Genomic DNA, 23,949 nt, shown 5'->3' on the forward strand with positions numbered 1-23,949 from the left:
TTTGCCAGCACAACAAGTCAACGTCATCTTTGTAGCTTAAATATGTAAGAAGATAACTAAAAGGAGGATTCAAGAAACAAAAAAAGAATATACAAAGATGGCAAGCTCAAGCTCTAATCAGTATGCCACAATAGAAATTAAAGAAGAAGAATACCCATACCCATCGAATCTTTCAGCAGCAAGCTTTATTAGTGTGAAACTGAGTGGTACGGACAAGTACGCTATCTGGAAAACTCAGATGGTGTGTCTCTTAAAGAGTCATGATATGTTTGGTTTCATCGATGGAACACTCAAAAGCCCTCAAACTGATGTTTCTGGAAAGGAGAAAGTGGATGATCATCACACTCACAGGCTGTGGACAAGATCAGATGCCCTGGTTAAAGGATGGATTCTTGGTTCACTCACGGAAGAAACACTCATGTATGTTTTGAATCGTCTCACAAACAAATTAATGCAACACACAAATGTGAATTTCACTGCAAAAGATGTTTGGGATGAATTGCAGATTATATATGGTCCTCCACCTTTGCAGACTACCTTTGGTGTTGGTCTTCCACAACGATTTGAAGGTACAATCTCTTCTTTGCTAATCCATGTTTTATTTAGATAATTGGACAGCTAGAATTAGATATACTTCTATTTAATTATGATTATTATTTGGAGCTTATATTTCCTCAAAGCATATAACTACTACTAATATAATAGAATATGTTCTATTGCACAATATAGCTTCTACTGTAATAATCACTAAAAATATTTCTTCAGATCTCTTTTTCGGTTCAGCCCCTTCTGATGTCGCTATTGCTTCCCTCTGACGACACCTTTTCCGTCTGGCAGCCTCTGATTTGTTGTCGTTTCTTTCTCTATCAACATTGCACTAGCCGATCTCGCTGAAATTGGCTCCGTCCGCCACAGCTCGAGCTCTTTCTCGCTACCTTTCTCCGGACTCCCCTTCTGCTCGTTGCATGATCATCTTCTCCGCCTAAATAATAAAACAACCGGCTGACACCAAACCAAAACCCTTTCATCGACTTTTCTACTGCCTCTTCTACTTTTGCCTTCTCACCTTCCGCCTCCTCCTCTCGGCCGGCCACTTCTTCAGATCTCTTTTCCGATTCAGCCCCTTCTGATGTTGTGGCTGCCTCTCTCCGATGGCACGTTCTCCACTGAGTAGTCTCTGATCTATAATTATCTCTTTCTCTATCAATATTGTAGCCACCGATCTCGTTTGAATTTGCTTCGTCCACTGCAGCTCGAACCTACTTTCTTTTTCACCGCGTTTCTGTAGACTCCTCTGCCGCCAGTCGCATAATCATCATCGTTGTCGTCGTTCCTCTCTTCTTATACGAAGGAACTCCTGCTAACCGTCGCTTCTTCTCTCTCCTTCTCCGACGAGCTGTTGTTGTTAGCCGTCATCGTTAGAGCTCTTCCACCGCCAATGCCGCTATCTTCATCTAGCTTTTATGTTTTCTTCTTTTATTTATTTCTCCAGATCAATCGTCTCCACCCGATCAAACTTCGGGGGATGTTAGTGATTAGGCTTTAGGCCCAAACCCTTTAGGAGTTAGCTATTAGGCTTTAGGTATTCTCTAATATTCTTATGTAATTGTCATTTGACAAAGCAACATAACTCCATTATCTAACACTTTAATGTCCCTATTGATTATATTTGATTATATTAGAAGAACACATATTTTAATCTATCTTGTAGTTTTTTACCTTAATTCATAACCAATTTATGCAATTATAGATAAACAAGAAGAAAAAAGAAGAGCAGGGATTCACCAACTATTCTACCAAGCACTTGTAGGAGTACGTGCGTATGTCATTGATCTCATTTTGAGTAACGGAGAAGTTACAGTGATAGACAAAATCACGAATAATGGAAACACAGCACTCCATGTAGCAGTGGGTGCTACCAAGAAGGCAGACCTATTACAGAAACTGCTGGAAAAGACACCGGAGAACACACAACTATTGGATCTAAGAAATTCAGATGGAAGCACATTACTTCATGTTGCTGCCATTGTTGGCAACACCCAAGCTGCTGACATCTTGGTGGGAAGAAACCCAGATTTATTGTTCGCCAAGGACAACGAGGGTCACACACCATTAGCCATAGCTCTATCTAATATGCATACAGAGACAGCTCAGCATCTGTTGCAACACATCGGTAATGACCTAGAGATGGGTACTCTGTTTTCTGGTTCAGGTGGCGATGAGCTTCTAGTTACTGCTATTTCTTCTAAAGATTTCCGTAAGTGTCTATTGGTTTCAGATTCCAGTAGTAAAAAAAAAAAAAAAAAAAAAAACAAACCACTTAAATGAAACAACAAACTTTGAAAAATGTGTAGGTTTGGTGTGTGATTTGCTAGGGCGTTACAAAACATTGCATGGTGATGCTGTTTTGATGGCTATTGCCCTAAATTTCCCACGCGAACTCAATATGTTGGAAGAATTTTCAAGTTTGTTGATTTTATCTTGATTATGCATGTTTCTTATCTTCTCCATCTATGTTGCAAGGTCTCTCTAATGAACTTGATGTACAACAATTTTCTGTGTTCAAGGGACTGGTATTTTACACTCAAAAATAGAAAGCGCTGTGGTTATCGCATCTGATTATACGGTTGAGAAATGTGGTACTAGGGTTGGAAAATTTATCAGCCTATTCTATGTTGGTAGGTCATGAATTGATATTTTTTTTAGACATCTAATTTGGTGAAGACACAACAATACTTATTATAATTAATTACGTTTTAGTAACTTTTTTACTTCCATAACCCCATATTAACAAACTTTCTATCGCCTAATGCAGGGATTTATTGGATTCTCAAGCTTTTACCTCTAATCCTTAAGATGTTACGTAAGAAGAACGATTAATCACCATCATTCTATAAGAAAATTAGAAGAAAAAAGGTCCTTTTTTTTTGTTTCAGATGCTCATTTACGTCTATGTTGCAGGGTGGCCATATATTAAAGAGAGAGTTCGAACACATCTTGATGCTATTCTACTATTAGCGTCGGTATGTGACTTGATAAGATTCAGGAATGACCCCATGTGTTACCATCTATATTACATGAATCCGCTTTATGAAGCCATAAGACAAAATTCATACGATGTTGTAGAATATATTTTGTCTTATTTTCCAAATGCACTTACGAGTGCCAATGAAGAAGGTCACAACATAATTCAATATGCTGTGATAAATCGCTCTCAAAACATTTACAACATGCTATATCAAATGGGGGAACACAAGAATATATACAGAACAGTCAAAGACCCTTCTGGAAATAATCTCCTGCATTTGGCTGCAAGATTGGCACCTTCCAACAAACTTAACCTTATATCCGGAGCAGCTTTACAGATTCAACGTGAACTACAATGGTTTAAGGTAGAAACCTTTGATGATTCAAAATTTGAATTCATTCGGCATACATGATATTTTAAGACCACATTATTTATCAATCATGGTTAACATATAATCTTGTAGGAAGTTGAAAGATTTGTATGTCCTTTGAACATCATACAAAGGAACTCTTTCGATGAAACACCTCAAATGGTGTTTACAAGAGAACATAAGGACTTGGTGGTTGAGGGAGAAAAATGGATGAAGGCCACTGCAGAGTCATACACCATCACAGCTGCATTAATTGTCACCGTTGTGTTTGCAGCAGCAATTACAGTGCCAGGAGGAAACAATCAAGACACAGGACTACCCGTTTTTACCAGCAATACAGCCTTCACCATATTTGCAATATCGGATGCCATATCATTATTTGCAGCCGTTACTTCATTGTTAACATTTTTGTCGGTTCTCACCGCACGTTTTGCTGAACAAGACTTTCTCTTCAAGTTGCCTACAAAGTTGATAATTGGTTTGGCTACATTGTTCATCTCAACCACATCCATGATAGTAGCTTTTGGTGCAACATTGTACATTGTATTCGGCCAAAGGAACTCAAGGATTCTTGTTCCAATAGTTGTGTTGACATGCCTACCAATTATTTCTTTTGTGACCCTGCAATTCCGTCTCATCATAGACTTGATGAGTGCCACATATGGTCGTAGTATTTTTGGTAAGAAAAGAGACGACACTTTCTAATAAAACTTCGCGCTTGAGTATAGATGGTGGACAAAATAGAGTTGTACTATGGTCATATTGGACTTCGTATGTTGGTCCTTACTTTTAATATGACAGTTACTTGAGTTATATGGATTGAGAAAAATGTGGTTAGGTGGAAACATGGAAAATCATTGATCAGAATATATGATTGTTATTTGTTAAATTTGTAAACAATAACATAAATGTTCATACTGTAGTTGGCTATCGTATTGCATAATTTTCTTAATCCTCAAAGATATATGCTTCCATACAGACACACAATTAGATTACGGAATTAATGTTGCGATCTTCCTTCGATTAATCATTTGTATGTGTTAGTTTAAATATTTTCACATGAACTCATCCATCCGTTAATCATATATATATATATATATATATATATATATATATATATATATATATATATATATATATATATATATATATATATATATATATATATATATATATATATATATACAAAAGGCCGTATTGAGGTAAACAATAATAAAGCCCAAAGTGAACCGAAGATCAAGAAATAGTGATTTAAAAAGCCCTTTAGTGAAGATGTATGGATAACATGCACTAGATGGAACATGAAGGACTCGAGCTCCTCAAAAAGCTACTTGATCACGGACAAAGTGAAGGTCGATCTTGATGTGCATGGTACATTGATGTTGCAATGAGTTTGAGAACATGTATATCACCTTGACATCGTCACAATAAATGATAATGGCTTTAGGATTCGAGGATTGGAGCTCATAAAGGAGATTATGTAACCAATATGTTTCACCAAATACATTTGTTACTACTGAGAGATGACAATCTTTCGCTTCGATAACCATGAAAGAATGCTACTTTTACGAAAATCACTATTGCCTGAGGTGGATCATCTTTTAGCGGGGCACCCACCTTAATAGACCTTGGGGTACTATAGTGATCCCTATGAGGGTCATGCATAAAAAGGAAAATAAGCTGAAATCCATAAGTGAGACTGCATCGAGCAAATGTAAGGTATTGTAAAGCACTTACAAGACCACAATAGAGTGGGGTCAACAATTCCTGCCCATAGCATCAAGTTTGAATATTTCCCCATGAACCGATCAATCCAATATTTAGAAATATACATACATCATACAAAGGGCGGTATTAGGCTAAAGAGTAATAAACCCCAAAGTGGGTCTAAATATGTAATATTAATACACTAACATGACTTGTAAGTTCATCGGGATGACTGCACCAAACGTTCAAACTGAACCGCAGATCAAGAAATAATGATGGTGAAAGCCCTTTAGTGAAGATGTATGCATACTATGTATTGGATTAAACATGAAGGAGTTGAACTCTACTAACAACTACTTGATCATAGTTGAAGTGACGATCGAGTGTTGATGAGTTAATATTGCGTAGGGTTAGAAGACATGTATACAACATTGACGTTGTCACAATAAACGATGGTGACTATGGTAGGCAAGGAGTGGAGCTAACGAAGGAGACTACATAACCAATATGTTTCTAAAATTGCATTTGCGACCCCATGATACTCGACCTCGAGAACCAAGAGACGGAGGTTTGTCGCTTGGATGACCATGAGACAAAAACACAATTATCTAAGGTCGGTTGTCTTATAACACCTATATTTTATAAATATATTAATAAAAGTGGAAATATTTAAATAAACATTCGATGTTAAATATAAGGTGAAATCATAAATAATCTTTAACAATTTTGTTTGTAAGCTAAATAAAATGAAGTCTTAAAATCGATGAGCAAAAGTCTTTAAAATTTTAATATTCTAAAATTCATGACATGAAAACTCGTAGCAGTCAAACTAAACTCTTTTTCTTATGAACCCTTGAAAAAAATATTAAATTTCAATGGATAAGCGAATCACTTAGTGAGCACACTTATCTACACATTTTATCATAAACACATAACTTTCCTTTTGTATCTAAAGTGAACAAGATCACCATGTTACTTTCCACTTTGTCTCTAACGAGAACAAGGCTATGCAATTTCTTTGCTATAATGAGAACAACGTTATGTCCTCACAAGGAGGCTATGTCAAACATAGAATCATATCATACGAGTTCATACAATGTAAAAACATAATATCATGTATAAAATCATGAAACTCACCTGAATAATGTTTAAAGTGTCAACCATAACCAAATACCAAAATAACACAACAAGCACGAGTTAAACATACAAAACTACAACCAATTACAAACTATTGAATCATATAAACTATTCTTTACTTTATTCCATCATACATTACATTTTTCTTTATTATGATCCTATACACAATAACCATTGTCCTATTACCTTGACCCCATTAAGTTCGGATTTACACTTTGAATTCAAAAGATTAAATGAAGTATTCCCTCTTACAAGTGTTGTAGTGGTCTGCATATATCAGTTGCATATCAGGGACAACCGATGGTAATATATATCATATCGGATCCATACCGGATATAAAAGTCCATTCCATGAACTACTAACATATATATGATGGATTTAACTCTTTGAAGGAAAAGCTTCGGTGTGAAATTATATCTATATTGGCTTTGACTATGTATCTAATCGGTTCTCCAACATTTGAGTTCATTCAGTGTCAATGTCAACTATCCTTCATTTAATCAAGGCAAGTTCAAGGAGCTGACTCTTTCTCGTCTTCAAAAAAGTATCAAAATACAATCATATAAGCTATTACTTTTGCAATTCAAGATCAAGTCATCGAAGGGAAAACTGAGAGAATCAAAATGCAGTTATATGAGCACTAACACGATAATTTTACTAATGAGAAAGCTAGGAAAAGATGTAGTAGACATACAAACTCAGTCTCTCGGGGCAGTAAAAGAAGACAAGATTTCTTAGGAGGTAGGGAAACTATTTGTTAGTAGTGAGGACGAAACTCATATAATCTAATTCCAAAGTTCATACATTTTGAATGCTTTTGGACGACTAACTATCAATTTATGTTGGGGCTCACTAACCGTGCATTTTTACTATGAATTTATACGAATTTTACAAGGCAGTACCTACAAAATGTCAAATTTAGTTTTTATTTTGACAACTTTAGACAAAATGCACCGTTTGCCCTTATTAGGATTAGAATATGATTATCGTATTTAAACATGAACAAAATTAGACAGTTATGCGTCCTCATAGAAGTTTTATACAAGTTCTTATGAGTTTTACAAAACAATGATATATTGTTTAAACAAAACAATAACAATTTTGCATATACTTACACATCTATGGTTAGGATTTGGGTTTACAACCCCTCCCACCAAAACTCTCACAGGATTTGATGTTTGGCTCCACCCTAAGAACACATGAGGATGATGAAGCTTACATAAACTTAATGGGAAAGATACCTTCCACAACCATGATCCACCTAGTGTCGCCTCCTTTTTCCCTAGCAACCCTTGACCAATCAAATGACAGAGGGAGAAGGTTAAAAAAAAGACTTAAATAAAGAAGGACATTAGGGTAAGGTTTTCTTGGGTTGTCACTTTAAACCCTAGAGTTTGATATTTGACCCTTCTAGCCTTTCTGTTACTATAATTAACCTTTTCAATCCTAAAATTTTTGAATCCTATAATTCCATGTATGAATACCATATAAATAATTAAATAAAATTATTAGTATTTAGAAAATAAAAGCAAGGTGTTATAGTAGTCTTGTGGTGGGACACCGACCCTAGTCAACTAATGGTGCCTATATGCTTAATTAATAACGCCAAAGTAGGCCTTAATAGGGCCATGCATGAAAAGGAAAATATGCTAAAGTGCATAGGTGTTATTACGTTGGCTAAAGGTAAGGTACTTTATGCAAGACTACATTGTAAAGTAGGGTTAACAAGAGGAGACCTCGTATCGTCAAGTTTGGCCTTGGTATTAGCCGATGTACAATTGGGTATACTATCTTACACCAAAATTTTATGTGTATATTTTCTATTGAACGATGAAAAGGAGGCATTTGTATGATTTGCAAACACCCTAATGAAGTAGTTGATGTCGGCGACGTTGGTCATAGAAAAAAAAAATTTAAAACAGTTTCAATAATATATAGAAATCAATATATGTTTGATATATATTAAAAATAATCTATTTTTCATTTTGGAATCTCTTTCCCTAGCAATTACAGTTCTTAGTCTTTCAGAAAGAGTCTTTCAGGTTTACCTCTCATCTCAAACATTCTTACTGCAAGAAAAGTACAGTTTCAATAACCATTGCTGCAACAAAACATATTTCAACAACTTTTTATATTTGAATCAAAAACACCTTCCCACACATGCATTTTCTAAGAAAATACAATTGGCATTGTTACGACTCTATAAATGAAAGGATACTAAAAGTCAATAATAATTGCCATTATTTTAAAAAATTAAGGTGTTTATTATTATAATATAAAATAAATAAAGATATAAAGATGGAAAAAGAGACATTATAGTTATGAGATATAAACATAGAGTTGGGTTTAGGTATTTGAAGTAATTATTATGCTATTGTATGCATAAATGTGGACCAATCGAAATTTAAAATAAAAATAAATAATTAAATAAATAAGGATAAATAGGTAATCTGATAATTAGTTTCCACAAATAATATCCTATAATTATGGTAACAATTGACTTCAGCTATCTAGGGTTTCTGTATCCATCAGCTTTTTTAAAACCACCATCTACCTAGGTCCGCCAAGTGCTGAAGCAAGAAGCGGGAAGGTGTATCAATTGCCTGTCACCGACGGATCTTGTCGACACCAAAATCACATCCCTTCTCTTCCAACCGTCATTGACTCATTCCCTCCGTAATCAATAGCAAGCAACGACTATCAAGGCAACAACCACCGTTTGGCCCGTCGCATATTCGCAAGTGCAAGTCAAAATCGACAAGAATAGGCACGCCTTCCTTCACCTCTTGCAAAATTGATCGACATGAGCCAAGGAAATAAGAAAAAAATTGTAGCTCTCTTTGTGTACCTTCTTCGGTTCTTCCTGTTCTTGTTTCAACAATCACGTCCCTAAAAATAGATATGGCTCTTGTTGTCTCCACCTTTTATCGACGCCACACACACAAGAATAAATTGCAGGTATCAATATTAAACTCGAAATTGAATCTCTTATCTTCTTTAATCGATCACACCCTTCTTTCTCTTCTTGCTTTCTTGAAGCCGATCACAGGTTCCTGTTGATCTAGAGCGAAATAACAAGCCACTAGTTGACTCTTCACCCTTCAAATGCACTGTTGAAAACTGATTTTCTTATTTTTTTGATTTCTTATTGATCCATCCTAAAGGAAATCCCCAATAAAAATGTAAGAAATTAGGAATCTTCTGTTGGATGATTCAAAATACAGTCTTGAATGAGGATATTGAAAGAAACCTGTGCAAAATTGCTTACATTTACAAGCTCCAAGGCATAGATTAACGATAATCTGATAGAAACGAATGTAAGGTACAATGGTTTTCTGATAGACTCGATGTGTTTAGGTTTATTGAGAATTTGTTCTGATTGTCTAATTTTTACAGGAAATTGTAAGTTGTTTTGATGCACACCAAGCACTCGCTAAAATGCTTCAACCGAATGGTATTTATTTGTCTATAGTATTTTATCAGAAAAGAATATTTTTTATGATAATCATGAACATATTCTGTTAGAATGCCCCGAATTAATATAATTATTGGTAAATGAATTCTAATTCTATCAGAATGGAATCACGAATTCCAATTATGCTGGAATGGAATATGGATATTTTCTCACTAATTTATTCATTGGATTTGTTTCCATAGAAGTTGACGCTTGAAGAACGGACCACGAAATTTGAACGATGCCTCTTAACAACCTTATCTTTTAGAATAAATTAGTGTATTTGTTAGATTTTGATGTTTTTTCCCGAATTGAAAGTTTTTTAGTTTTGTTCTTTAACAATAAATATAATTCTTAGCAATTGTTACATGTATTCTATAAGAATTAATATAATTTTTGTTTTAATTCTTCAATTGCTGGTTCGAGAATTTGTTATTCTACAAGAAATATGTTCAAGAATATTTTTATTATTTTATGGTTCTAGAATATTTTTATTTTTGAACATACTCAATCATATTCTGTCAGAATGTACGAATTAACAATCTTATAATTTGTAAAATCGGATTTTTAAAATTAATAAAATCAATGATCCCTTAAAATATGCAAATTTTCTTTATTAAATTTATATTAATTGACTAAAATACAATTTTAGTTAAATTAGACGATATTTTTAATTCAATAATATATATTAATCACCTTCTTAAAATAAGTAAAATGATTGACCCATATTTATACATACAATAACACAATAATTACTTTGAATACAATAACCTAAGCCTATAAACATAAACTATTATCTCTACATAATAAAAAAATTAAACTAAAAATCGTTTTGATAAAATAACTAGTATTTTATCTTATTGAGTTGTTGTATACTTTTTTTAAATAATAAATAGTTTTAGTTTAATTTAAAAGTTGTTTGAGTTGTAATACTTTTAATTTAATAAAATAGATTGAACTAAACAATATATAATATATAATTAAACATTCAATTAAAAAAATATAAGTTAAAGAGTTGAGAGTTTTAAATAAATATGGTTCAAGATAAGTTAAATAAGTTGTGTTGACCATCTATCATGAACCATATTAATTATGAGAACATCTATTATAATATATATAAAAACAAAAATAAGCATATAAATATAAGTATACGAATATAAATATATAGATTTAACAATATTTCAAAAGGGATTTCATAATTTCTTGACATATTATTAACGGTCAGAGCCCCGTAATAATAGCCTAGTGGTCGGCGCACAAAATTCTCCACGTGTGGTCAATGGTTCAAAGTTTGACACTTAAAAAAAATCTTATTAATGTTGCGTGATTTACCTTCCATATAACCCTTAGAGTGAGTTGATGTGATTGTTCAGATTATACAACTTATCATTTCCTTTTATTATCTATATGATATCATTAAATTAAAACTATTTAAAATATGAAACATATATATATATATATATATATATATATATATATATATATATATATATATATATATATATATATATATATATATATATATATATATATATATATATATATGAAGTAAAAATTTAAAATATGAAACAATAGGTAAAAGTTGGCCTTGGTTCTTGATAAAAATGGAATTTGAGTAATCTAACCTATATAAATGAACAATTTGATATCAATAACCAATTTTTTATAAGTTTTCTAAAGTTACCGGTTACTCCGGAATATGATATTCCGGAATTTGTGGGTCCGTTCCGGAGTGGGTGGTGGTTTGTAAGTATCGGTTCCAGAATCTGACACCCATACGTTCCGGACTAAAAAAAGTGGTATTCCGAAAAAGTTATGTTCATTCTCGATTTAGTGGTGGTCGGTAGGTATTGGGTATGGAATTTGACTTCATACACTCTGGACTAACAAAGTATAATCAGGAGTATGGTAGTCAATACCATACATATAACTGAATTATTATTTAGTTGTAAACAAGGTTCTAAATGGCGTGAGGCGTGGCGTGGCAGCAAGGTCAAGCCTCAAGCATAACGAGCCATGGCGAGCCATGACGTTTTTCAAGGCGTGATGTAAGGCGGCGATTTTGTATTAATTTAAAATTATGTTACCACATAAATATAAATTTATATTAAATATAACTACTTTTTAGAAGTGTTAGATCAATAACGAGTAATAAAAATTTAACAAAAACCACAATACTTGTATCTCTGATTAGAAAAGACATAACAAAGAGCAAAAAACCGTGTCTCAAACGAAAAAACACGCGCCATAACACGCCATGGCGCGCCATATCACGCCTTGCCACGCGCCACGCCTAACAGCAATGTTATGAGGCTTTTCGTAACGGCGGAGCCACGCCTCACGCCATGGCGCGCCTTTTAGAACACTGGTTGTAAAAATACCATAAATCATAATTTTTTTTTCTAGGGAGGTTGACTAATGTACTTACCCCACATGTAGAGATAGTGCTTCATAGGAGGATGCAAAAGTTTGTTCGGTAGCAGGAAAGAAACATCCCATCTCTATTCCCGTCTGATATTTTTCAAAATTTTGATTTTAAAACAACTTGTGTCATAGATGTGAACCATCCTACAAGTTCATATGAGAAATGACATGGTCTTGGTATAGCGTGTAGTCATGCTATTGCGGTATCACGTTATTTAAACATCATAGAACTACATACCAAACGCAAAATGTGTATGTTGTTCCCCCTCCATCAGAATGGGAAATACCAAACCCATTGATGGTCATTTTAATCCCCATGTAACCGAATATTTATTTTAATCGCAATTAATTATGTATGTTATCGATTTTTGAGTGACTAATGAAAATTATTATTGGCCTATTATTTTTTACATATTATAAACAAAAAAAACTTAATTTAGAAATACCATATAATCATTTACAAATGCAATAAAATTATTTAACCTACAAATAACAAAATAAATAATTTAAAAATACAGGACATCTTTTAATAGATTCCAAGCATGTTCGTTCGTATGGAAAATCAACCCTATTATTTGCTAGCTACAAAAACTACTTGTTTATCTTCATCCAAAAATCTCGTTGTTGATCTTGTGATAAGATAAATTTTGATAAACATCTTCACCTTTGATCTTATGTCTATATTGTCGGGAAGTTTAGGGTTTATGGTGGAGATCTGAATACCAACTTGGATCGTGAGAACACTTTCCGAACTGATATTTCTACCCTATGCCTGTGTTACAAGAAATTCAGCCAAGGATAATCCAAGTGGACACTTACGATTCTAGGCACAGAAATCGTAAGCCAATATGCTAGAAAGATTCTGTGAAAGTTTGAAGAAAACGAGAGCTAAATTTCATGGTTTGTTCTTCTCAAGAGGAAGAGCCGTTTATATAATAAACGAGATTAGGGTTGGGCCGAAATTAGTTACTTTGGAAGCAAGTCAGGGTAATTCAGATTTTAATGTGGATTTAGGGTTACCAAAAGTTGGATCGCGGGACCCCAGCCACGTGCTCTGCCCCTTGAACCCCGCTCAGGGCGCTGCCCCTAGACCCCGCCAAAGGGGCGTTGTCCCCGGACCGTCGACTAGTCGTCGAACCGGCTTCTAATTAGATCTTATACATGCATGCACTCCGCACCACCCTGTACACAAAATTAGAGTACAAATTATGAAGCCCCTTAACTCACATGCTAATTCCAGTTACATAAAATGACATGGTGACACTAAAATTACCAACATATAAACTTAATCTTCATTTCCTCTTCTGTTCAATCCTCTCTACAATATAACTCATTGTGAAACATACTTTTCAAGCAGACCAAACGTGATGTGTAGATCAGGTGTAGGAGACGGATGACAACCATATTATCGTAAATGATTATCCAAGACTAAAGGATCATGCTATTGCAAAGTTGCATACGTTCTTAACTTTTAGTCTCTTATTTATACTAAGTCATTCTTGATTTACTGTCAGTTCAGACTGACATTCCGAAGGTCAAATCAATCATTCATGTGAAACATATTTTTTAAGAAAACCCATCGTGATTTGTACATCAGATGCGGGAGACCAATGATAATCATATCATCCTCAATAATTATCCAAGACTGAAAGAGTGTGATCTCTTATAGAGTAGTCCATGGTTAGGGTTGATTTACTTCATTTCGGAAGTCAAATCAATCATTCATGTCATAGATTCCTAACATTTTGGACTCATGGACACATAGTCACCTGCACATATTCCGGATACACTCTAATTTCCTGAAACATCACACTATTATATGTAACTACCATCCATCGTAGACGAAGTACATTAGTAAAGTAAAGACATGAGAATGAGTTTATCTGAATTTTATATTTGGCATTGTGAAGAAGAAGATTGCTATGTTTGTTAAGATAATAACCCGTTTTCATAAGGCCCAAATTTCCCACTCCTAGATATAATGCATGATGAAATTATTGAAGCTATGACGACCACAGAAGAAGCCAATGAAAGGGACTAAAATCATTCATACACTCAAACAACATACAAATGATCAAGTAGAATAAGTAAATGAAAAAGAAAATGGGTTGCTAAAACTATTGAAAAAGACAAAGAAGCTGAGAAGTGGATTCGAGATGCAAATGCAGTGATTGATAAGGTTTAGGCAGAACACGACCATCTTATAGATGTTTTTAGAATTAGAGGAGATTTTATCGACCGCAAACAAAATATGTATCCCTTACAATTACCTGATTAGTTGAATCCAATGTAATGATCATTTAACTAATGTTAATGAAAAACATTGCCAATTTAGGAAACCATACTATTTCTTTTACATATTTTAGTGGTTTTATTTTAATTTTTAATTTTTTTTGGAACGAAAAACTAATGTACTCCTAATTACCACTTATGTCTCCAACGAAATTTAAACTCATGACCTCTCAATTACGAGAGTCACACTTATCGCTAGGTCAAAGGCCCTTTGGTACATATTTTAGTTTAATATTAAAATGACATTATAATATTTAGAATTAGAGTATATTTCCATGATAAATGGGAACTTGCATCCGGTGTAAACTAGCAGTGTCTACATGATTTTCAAACAACTCCATACAATTCTCAATTAGGAAAAAACCCATTATCAATCATTTTCACTTGTTCTTCTATTGTTGCACTTTTCCTACATGCTTCTTCAAGGATGTTCGTCATGTTCAAAAACTATCGTATATCTTCAGACATCATAATAAGGAGTATTTTCATATTATACAATGCTAGTTTTTTATGTTCGTCGATCATAGAAGACAATAATGCGATCTCTAGTATTACCATTAGTACTTTTGCACATTGATAATCACAAATCATTTCTACTATAGTCGTATCAACAAGACGTTACTTGTCTTCAAGATGTGATATCTCATATTCAATTAGCAATGCATCCTCATCACTTGAGGCATTGGATGTCGAAGACTGAAACTAAAAATATTAACGTACGTATTAAAAAAAGGAATGTTCCAAAATTAAAACCAAATTGCAAAAATGTATTCATAACCAAAATTATAAATTGACAACTAGTCTAAAATAACATGTTCTTCTAAGCTTGCTATGGTCTCATCTTTTCGGAGTTCTATTTGCTTTCAATTTAAGCTTTAACACGTTTTTTTGATTTTGTTCTTAATTTTATAAGCGTCCTTGGTGGTTTATTATTATTCTTTTTTCTAATTCAACATCTTGATTTTTTATCTGCAAAAAAAAAACATTTAAATATAGTACCATAAAAATAAAATATGTATAACATTTTTTAATTTGCTTTTACATTTATCGGACTTAATTATGAAAGCTCCTATAAATGGAATAAAAAAAATAAATAATTTTTATTCCAGAGTGTAAGTATAATTTCAAACCATCATTCCAAAATTATTCTTCGGGACTATTATGTTCTATGTATCTGGAATGATACCACGATTTTAGAATCACTTATAATGGTTAATAAACACTTATTTCCTCTTAAAGAAGTGGCACTAACACATTTTCAAGTAGTTATATCGTTCTTATATAGCTAAAACTAAAAAACATACAAAATTTAGATATTCGGTTCCTCGTATTCCGAACTTGATCTACACATTCCAAAATACATAAAAATGTTTCAAAAGTAAAATGCAAGTACATTAACAAGTAGAACTCGACTGTTTTGTTGAATCCATGGTAGATAAGCTTAAAAATCTATGTCCAAAATGCTGGTAGCTAGAGCTTCCGAATTTGACTTTCCGAAATGCTTATTCCCGTTTCTGAGTGGCCCCATATATATAGCATTAGGCTTGGCTTATTTTTTTTCTCAAGAAAATGGTGGGTATTATCTACCTCTTTTAATAAATGAAACCTAAAAATGACACGTATCAGTTTTTTAGAATGTCTCTTTGACACGTGACATTTTTTTATGATTTTTATTATTTCCTTTTTTTTTTGTAACAAACCAAATTCAATTCAAAATTTGAAAAATACAATATCATATCCTAATAACATTATAATGTTTATTTTGTTTAACAAATTAATTCATAATTACTTACAATCGACAATATCTTAGTTTTTTTACATTTATTATTTTTTTTATCTATATAAAATTTTTAAATATACCGACCATGGTTTTCACGGATTATAACCTAGTTTTTAAAAATAAACTAAAATGTGGTTAGTTTACTCAATTTCCTACGAAAATAAAATAAAATGTCATAATCCACATAAATTTATAATATTGTAATAAAATTTGAATACTATACATATTAGTGAAAAAAAGTATATTGCTCTTTACTATAATTTACCATCTTTTAATTAAAATTTTGATTTATATTTAACTTGCAAGTCAAGTATACACGTCTCTACATTTAAGTCAAAATTTGCCGTTTTGGTGGGATTATTTAATAATATTCTTGATGTGCATTGGCGTCACACCTAACACGTTATTCCGCCAAAGGCGTTGAGGTTTTAGTATTTTGACTTTCTTTTCTTGTTTTTTTCTGTGCAAATGGCTTCACCAAAATTCGGTCAACTTGTATTCGATCCTTCAAATCACCAACTTCCAATTGAAGTCAACATTTACGATTCTTCAAAATTCCCGAAATTTTCCCTCAATTGAGTTTTGCATTGATTGATACGTTCAACTACCTACGCATTGCAAAAATTAAACCTTAGGGTTGAACTATAATCAATTCAACAGTGAAAGGTTGCTTCTTACAATGCTTAACAAGAGATTCAAGATAGCTAAATGGTAAACTTACAGTTTCAGTTTATGAAAATTTCTCGATGTATTGTAATTGTCTGAGGGTTGACTTTGATTGATGCAGCAAGACGTCGTTAAAATTAGCGACTTCGCGAATTAAGCTGTTGAAGAACAAGAAATTAATACAGATTAATCAAATGAAGAGGGAGTTAGCTCAATTACTGGAGTCAGGACAGGATCGGACTGCTAGAATTCGAGTAAGTATTCTGATTTATGATGAATGGAATTCAAAAGCTCTGTTTTATACAAAATCGTATTCCAGATTCGATTTGATTGACGTGATTATCATTGATTGCGTTCATATTCGATTCATTTGTTTGTATATAAATACTGATGTTTAGGAATTGTATTAGGTTGAACATGTAATCAGGGAAGAGAAGATGATTGCAGCATATGAATTGATCGAGATATATTGTGAACTCATTGTAGCACGTTTGCCTATCATAGAATCACAAAAGTAAGCTACCTTACAAACTTGCAAATCATGTTATTTTCACTTGAAATGTAGTAGAAATTGCAAATTAAACAATCTTTTGGTGAAATTTGTCATAGAACTTGCCCTATTGATCTGAAGGAAGCAATCACAAGTGTGATATTTGCAGCTCCTAGATGTTCAGACATTCCAGAACTTGTAGATGCTCGAAAAAACTTTACAGCAAAATATGGAAAAGAGTTTGCTTCTGCAGCTCTTGAGTTGCGTCCTGATAGTGGTGTAAACCGCATGGTATGTTATTTTTAAAAATTAATAGTTCCAAATTTCTCAATAAAAGAACAAAATGTTGGTTTTCTTATAATATTATTTCCAATTTTTCAGATGGTTGAGAAGTTATCTGCTGTTGCACCTGATATCCAGACAAAACTGAAAGTATTAAGTGCTGTAGCAAAAGAACACAATGTCGATTGGGATTCAACTTTATTTGAAGAGACAGAATCTAAACCTAAGGATGACTTATTGGTGAGTTGAAATTTTGCTTTTTGAATTATCTTTTACAACTCTTTGATGAAACTTGAATCTTTTCTCTAGAATGGATCTGTGAAGTTTGAGAATGTGAGCATGATGAATGTTGATTCTCCAAAGATGCAAACTTCAAATATCCAAAATGTGCAGAGTCATATGCAAAAACTGAATGTAACTGATGATTTCACTCAGCAAAATAGAAGATACACATTAGGTTCTCAGAATATTACCTCAAATGATACAAAGCCTTCAGGTATACATATTCATTATAACAATAAGTTAGTTTTTTATAACATGATAATGTTATTGGGTTCATGGATTAAATGCTATTATTTCACCTTTTTTTTAATTAGGAATGGCATCTGAGATGATGAACAAGAGGCATTCGTTCCATACCAACACCAACAATGCTTCATCAGGTAGGGAGAACAACTGGAACATGGAATTCAAAGATGCCATGTCAGCAGCACAGGCAGCAGCTGAGTCAGCAGAACGTGCCAGCATGGCGGCTAGAGCAGCTGCAGAACTCTCGAGCAAGGGCAAGATTGGAAGCCCAAAAGTTTCAACTACTTCAGAAGTTTTTAATCAACATCAATTCAAAGATTCATTTAATAATAACTCATTCAATAACAGAAACTCAAAGATACAGAAGAATCCACAAACAGATGAAAGTGAACATGATACTTCACCAAAATCTAGAATCAGAAAGCAAACGAGTCATCAACATGATGTGTTTGTTTCTCAACAACAAAAATATGGTCAAAGAACTGTTGTTGACCAAGGAAACCTTTCTAGAGATGATGAAACGGATTCCGATGATGATGAAAACCCTAAATTCGATACAGGGTTTGAGTATAATGAAGGAGATGCCAAGTCATTTTTCCCATCTCCAGATAGGGAAGAATCTAGTCCACTACAAAATACACACATTTCGAGCCCTAAACAAAAAACACAAAAAGTTAATTCTAGGAAAACTCGAATTGAGTTGAATGATTTGGTCGAAAAGGATTCTAGGGTTTCACTCAGAAACGAGAAAAAGAAAAAAGATATAGAAATAGAACCACAAATTGTTGAAAAAAATAGCGAGTTTTTAAACCAAGGTGATGATTTGGGTACTGGGAAAGAGTTAAAGTTTGGGACATTGACAGGTGGACTTCGGAACAGTGGTGGTCTTAAGTACACACCCCATACGAAGGGTGGAATCACTGATTCCTCTCCTTTGTCAAAACCGAATTCTTTCAATTCAAAAGAAAGTGGATACAAAAACAAAAAACAGAGTGTTTCTATGTCAAGTTCGGAATCGGAATTGGAATCAGATGATCAGAGTGACAAATACGTTAGAAGTAGCACAGTAAACGATTCCTCCTCATCTTCATTCAAAAAGTTGGTTGGCCAGACATCTAAACCGAGTTCTTTCAATTCAAGAGCAAGTGGAATGGAAAAGAAAGAACCGAGTGTTTCTATGTCAAGTTCGGAATCGGAATCAGATGATCAAAGTGACAAAAAAGTTAAAAATAGATCGCGATTTGCACCTCCGGATGTGTTCTTTAACGATGGCGGAATCACTGATTCCGATGAAGAAGTTGTACTGGTTACAAAACCGACTTCCACAGGGTTGTCTCGTAGGACAAAGGGTTATGTTGAGGCCGAGGGTAAGCCAGTAATTTCCAAGGCCAGTATGCATCCTTCTACGAATGAATCTCCAACTAAAAGGATTTCTGAACATCCTCGTAAGAAGATTGTGGAATCAGGAAAATCGGAATCACCAAAAGCATCGAATCTGAGCTCCCAAACTTCACTTGAAGGAAATGATGTAAAGAAACCAAGTCATGTTCATCCAAATCTTCCTGATTATGACTCTCTAGCTGCTCGTATTCAGTCTCTACAAGCAAATCATCGATGAGTATACTTATAGTTTCATACACACATGATTGGGTGATTATTTTATTTTAATTTTTTTTAATATATATTTTGAGGTATGCAACTGCATGTATAAACGCTTTGTTATTTATTTTAAGATACACACATGATCTATTCAATTTGTTGGTTTATTTTTCGAATAGGAGATGATTATTTTTTAAGATGCATAGTAAGTTTGAAATAAGAAAGATCGTGATAAAACTTCATTTGATGTTCCTATGAACACAAGAACATGCAGATGTTTGATTCACTTCTTTATTTTTTTTTAATGTATAGTAAATCGTTTATTGATTCTTCGTATGCATGATATTAAACTATGATGTTCTTGTATCAATGGTGTTTTGTAAATTTTAATTCAGAACTAAACTAATTGTCTGTTTTTGGTTTATAGATTTGACCAAAATGGTAGGGATTAGTTTGTGAATTTGAATTTGACAACTCAAGCTTGTTAGTGTTAAAGTTATTTTTCATGAATGTCACCGGCTCCTAAAAGCCTTACACTACAAGAAACGCGAAAATTGGTAGCAATGTCGTCGCTAATAATATATGCGGCTTATCCGATCCAAAATACTAATCCAAACATCCGGTCCAAAATACACATCCAAGCATAGTGCAATATATCTAAAATACTAACCCAAACAAAACATTTCATAAATCCTATAAAGGTAGTTACTTGTCCTCATCACCCCCTCATTTCCTTGGTTTTCATTTCGTTGCGGCAACGATCGAAACCAGAGTGTCGCACTACAGGCCGAGTCTTTTAGCATTGTTTGTAGCATTTCTAACTACAAAGAAAACAAAATATATTACCAACATATCATAATATTATTGTACTTTTAAAATATTACCAAACTACAAATACCAACATATCAAACTATAACCAAACTGCATCCTACACAATATTGCATATACATTATAGCATTGTACTTTTTTTTTTTAATTTCCATTATATCATTGTACTATACTAAACTAAAAATTACAAACATATCATTATAGCATTCTACTTTCCAAATACACTTTAACATACATCATACATAATATTGCGTATACATTATAACATTTTACTTTTTTTTTTTTTTTTTCATTTTTCCATTATAGTAGTGTATTTTCCAAAAATTACCAAACTACAAAATATCAACATATCAAACTATAACCAAACTACATCATACACAATATTGCATGTACATTATAACATTGTACTTTTTTTTTTTTTTTCATTTTTCCACTATGGCATTGTACTATACTAAATGAACAATTACCAAGCTACAAAATACCTATATATTAAATTATAACCAAACTACATCCTACACAATTTTGCTTATACATTATAACATTGTATTTTTTTTCATTCTTCCATTATACAATTGTACTATACTAAACTAACAATTACCAACATATAAACATAGCATTCTACTTTACAAATTAAAGTCACGATGATTATGGCATCCTACTTTTTTTTTGTTTTTCCATTATAGCATTGTACTTTTCAAATGCACTTAAACTAATAATTACCTGTGATTGTGGTGGTGGTTGTGTCGGTGGTTGTTCCTGATCGTACATAGACACAACCGTAGAAGGTTTATGCCTGATGCCTCTTATATGGCCACGTCGAGAACCCAATATTCTCTTGCAACAATTTTTTATATCCTCTAGTGTTAGATCGCTTGCTTCAGAAGTAGCTTGAGTTTGTTGATTGATCTCTTGGAGTAAAGCATTCTGTACATATCAACCTCGCCTTATTTTTGACTTAGTTTTTTTAGTTTTTTCATATACCTTTCAAATGAATACATACATACCGGGCCTTAGGAAATCACTTCATCAGGTAAATGCAAAACTAAATGAATCATAATGTCAAAAGAGGCTGGAGGATAAATCAACTCTAACTTGCACAAGATTCTAATAACGCCTTCTTTTGCTTTCCTCATATCCTCCTCCTTTAGTGTTATGGAGAAAATTTGCTTGAAAAATGTACAAGGATCTACAATTGGTGAAGTTTCTTTGTTCAATAATGCTCTAACACCAATCGGTATCAAACGTTGCATAAGAATGTGATAGTCATGTGATTTCAGCCCAATAATGTGAGTATCATTATCTACCACTTTCTTACTAATTTAGATCCAAACCCATCTACCAGTTTAACATCTCTTATAAATTGACAAAAGATTTTGCAGTCAGGTTTTTTGAAAGAGTATCTTGCAGGTGGTCTAGCGAACTTGTTACCACCTTCTTTGCAACCGTTGATTACGCTAGATATTTAGATTTCTCAAGTCATCTTGTGCATTTGATGTATCTTTACTCTTATCATTCATCAGAGAATTACCCAAAACACTCTCAACCATATTTTTCTCGACATGCATCACATCTATGTTGTGCTTCAGCTGTAGAGAAGGCTAATACTGAATTTCGAAAATTATGCTACATTTCAACCTGTTCAAATCGAATCCTTGTCAACCTATCGTTTCCTTGAAAATCTTAGGATGTTTACCCGGTTTACAAAGTAGTAGATGACCTAGTTGCTCTTGTATGGATTCATTAGTACAATGTCTCGTAGCGGGTCTTAACTCGTGTTGCCCGATGAATTCCAAACTCATCCTTAATGGATTATTAGCATCTAAGAACTGAAGATGACCAACATAAAAGACTTTATTTGTTACACGGTACGAGGGAGTGTCTTCATTGCAAGTCGGGCATGCTCTATACCATTTACCTCTCCAACCTGATAAACTACTATGAGCTAGAAAGTTGTTTATGCTCCATAACAATATAGCTTTCATCGTGACGAATGTATTTGTCGTTGCGTCTTTAATATGTACGCCTGAGCACAAAAACTGAAGTTATTACACTAACGGCCTAAGGAAAACATCCATGTCCTTTCCAAGTGCTTAAGGCCGGAAATCAACAAGGCAAACATGAAAGATGACTCTTTCATACAAAGCCATGGTGGCAGATAGTATGTGGTGAGTACGATCGAACATGTGCTACGTAGATTACACATGTTACCAAATGGATTAAAGATGTCAGTTGCAAGCCCTAGGCATACGTTTCAAGGTTCACTCGAGAAGTCAGGGTAACCTACATCAAATTTTTTCCATGATTATCCATCAAAAAGATTACGCATCACGCCATCTTCTAATCTCCCATTACTATGCCAAATCATATTTTTGGAAGTGTACCTTGAACAATACAAACATCGTAGTCTAGGGATCACTAGAAAGTAAGGTAACACCTTATGAGCTTACCCTTGATGTTCTTATCAATCCACAAACTCTCTTTAAAAATGGGACAAATATGCAATGACTTGTGTTCCTTCCAGAAGAGAAAATAGTCGTTTTTGCATACATGTGTTAACTCATACCCCAAACTTATCTTCTTCAGTTTTATTGGCTAGATAATATAAACGGGGAACCTTGTTGTCTTGTACAAATGTTGAATGCAACAAATCATGGAGTTAATCAAATGAACTATCAGTCCATTTGTTGTTCACCTTGATATGTATCAACTTTGCTAAAAAATCAAAGGAAGAAAACGTACAAGCAATATATCACTTGGTTTCAACTTCCTCTAACTGTACAAAATCATCATCAACGTCGCTACCCTGTATTCGAGGTTCCTTTATCAAGGTTGGTATCATTTTATCTCGATTCCCATATAAAATCGTTGATAACATCAACCATCTCGTTACTTGGCGCTACGACATCTATAGTCGGAGGAATTAAAGGTTCAACATGATATGTCCACGTTTTGTATGACTAAATGAAACCATGTATACGTACATGATGTCTCATTATTCTCAGATCCATGACATAACGACTATCACATTTCTCACACGGACATCTGGTTTCACCATTACTATTTAGGGGTGGCACGGGTCTCTCGACAAAAGAGTCAAGTCGTAGCTGGAACTCGGGAGATTAATGATGTGGATTAGTTTTCCATCATTTATCAATAGACATGATGCTACTGAAACATAGTTTAGTGTTTAGGGTTTACTCTGCGTGAAACAAAAATCAGATAGAGTATTCATAACGTCGATGATTTAAAAAGTTTCGCTGACACGGGAACAAATAATTGGAACTGATAGAGTGTTCACAAAGGTAGACTTCTAAACCCACTTTTTGAATACCTTATCTAATATGTGAAAGTATATTACATGATT

At 33.5% G+C, this 23,949-nt stretch overlaps 2 protein-coding genes across 5 annotated transcripts; both read left to right on the top strand.

Moving 5' to 3' along the window:
- Positions 1-4,358, top strand: LOC145064760 (uncharacterized). 3 transcript variants are annotated; one of them, XM_079012138.1, is made up of 8 exons: positions 268-420; positions 506-569; positions 1,751-2,257; positions 2,355-2,465; positions 2,568-2,678; positions 2,816-2,863; positions 2,962-3,392; positions 3,492-4,358. In XM_079012138.1, the coding sequence occupies exons 1-8, from the start codon at positions 385-387 to the stop codon at positions 4,101-4,103; spliced, it is 1,920 nt and encodes a 639-aa protein (XP_078868264.1). In that variant the 5' UTR covers positions 268-384; the 3' UTR covers positions 4,104-4,358. The 3 variants fall into 3 exon arrangements, with proteins under 3 accessions (XP_078868262.1, XP_078868263.1, XP_078868264.1); XM_079012136.1 differs by having other exon boundaries at positions 1-569; XM_079012137.1 differs by lacking the exon at positions 2,355-2,465 and having other exon boundaries at positions 2-569.
- Positions 4,359-16,652: 12,294 nt separating this feature from the next.
- LOC145063507 (uncharacterized) lies at positions 16,653-19,912 on the top strand. 2 transcript variants are annotated; one of them, XM_079011105.1, is made up of 7 exons: positions 16,653-16,903; positions 16,980-17,112; positions 17,269-17,372; positions 17,468-17,639; positions 17,730-17,870; positions 17,955-18,126; positions 18,227-19,912. In XM_079011105.1, exons 1-7 carry the CDS (start codon positions 16,872-16,874, stop codon positions 19,774-19,776), a joined length of 2,304 nt encoding a protein of 767 aa, XP_078867231.1. In that variant the 5' UTR covers positions 16,653-16,871; the 3' UTR covers positions 19,777-19,912. The 2 variants fall into 2 exon arrangements, with proteins under 2 accessions (XP_078867231.1, XP_078867230.1); XM_079011104.1 differs by having other exon boundaries at positions 16,654-16,903; positions 17,940-18,126.
- The last annotated feature ends 4,037 nt before the right edge of the window (positions 19,913-23,949 follow it).

Source organism: Lactuca serriola, chromosome 7, assembly GCF_051521515.1.
Source record: "Lactuca serriola cultivar US96UC23 chromosome 7, Lser_US96UC23_V15, whole genome shotgun sequence".
Classification (NCBI taxonomy): domain Eukaryota; kingdom Viridiplantae; phylum Streptophyta; class Magnoliopsida; order Asterales; family Asteraceae; genus Lactuca; species Lactuca serriola.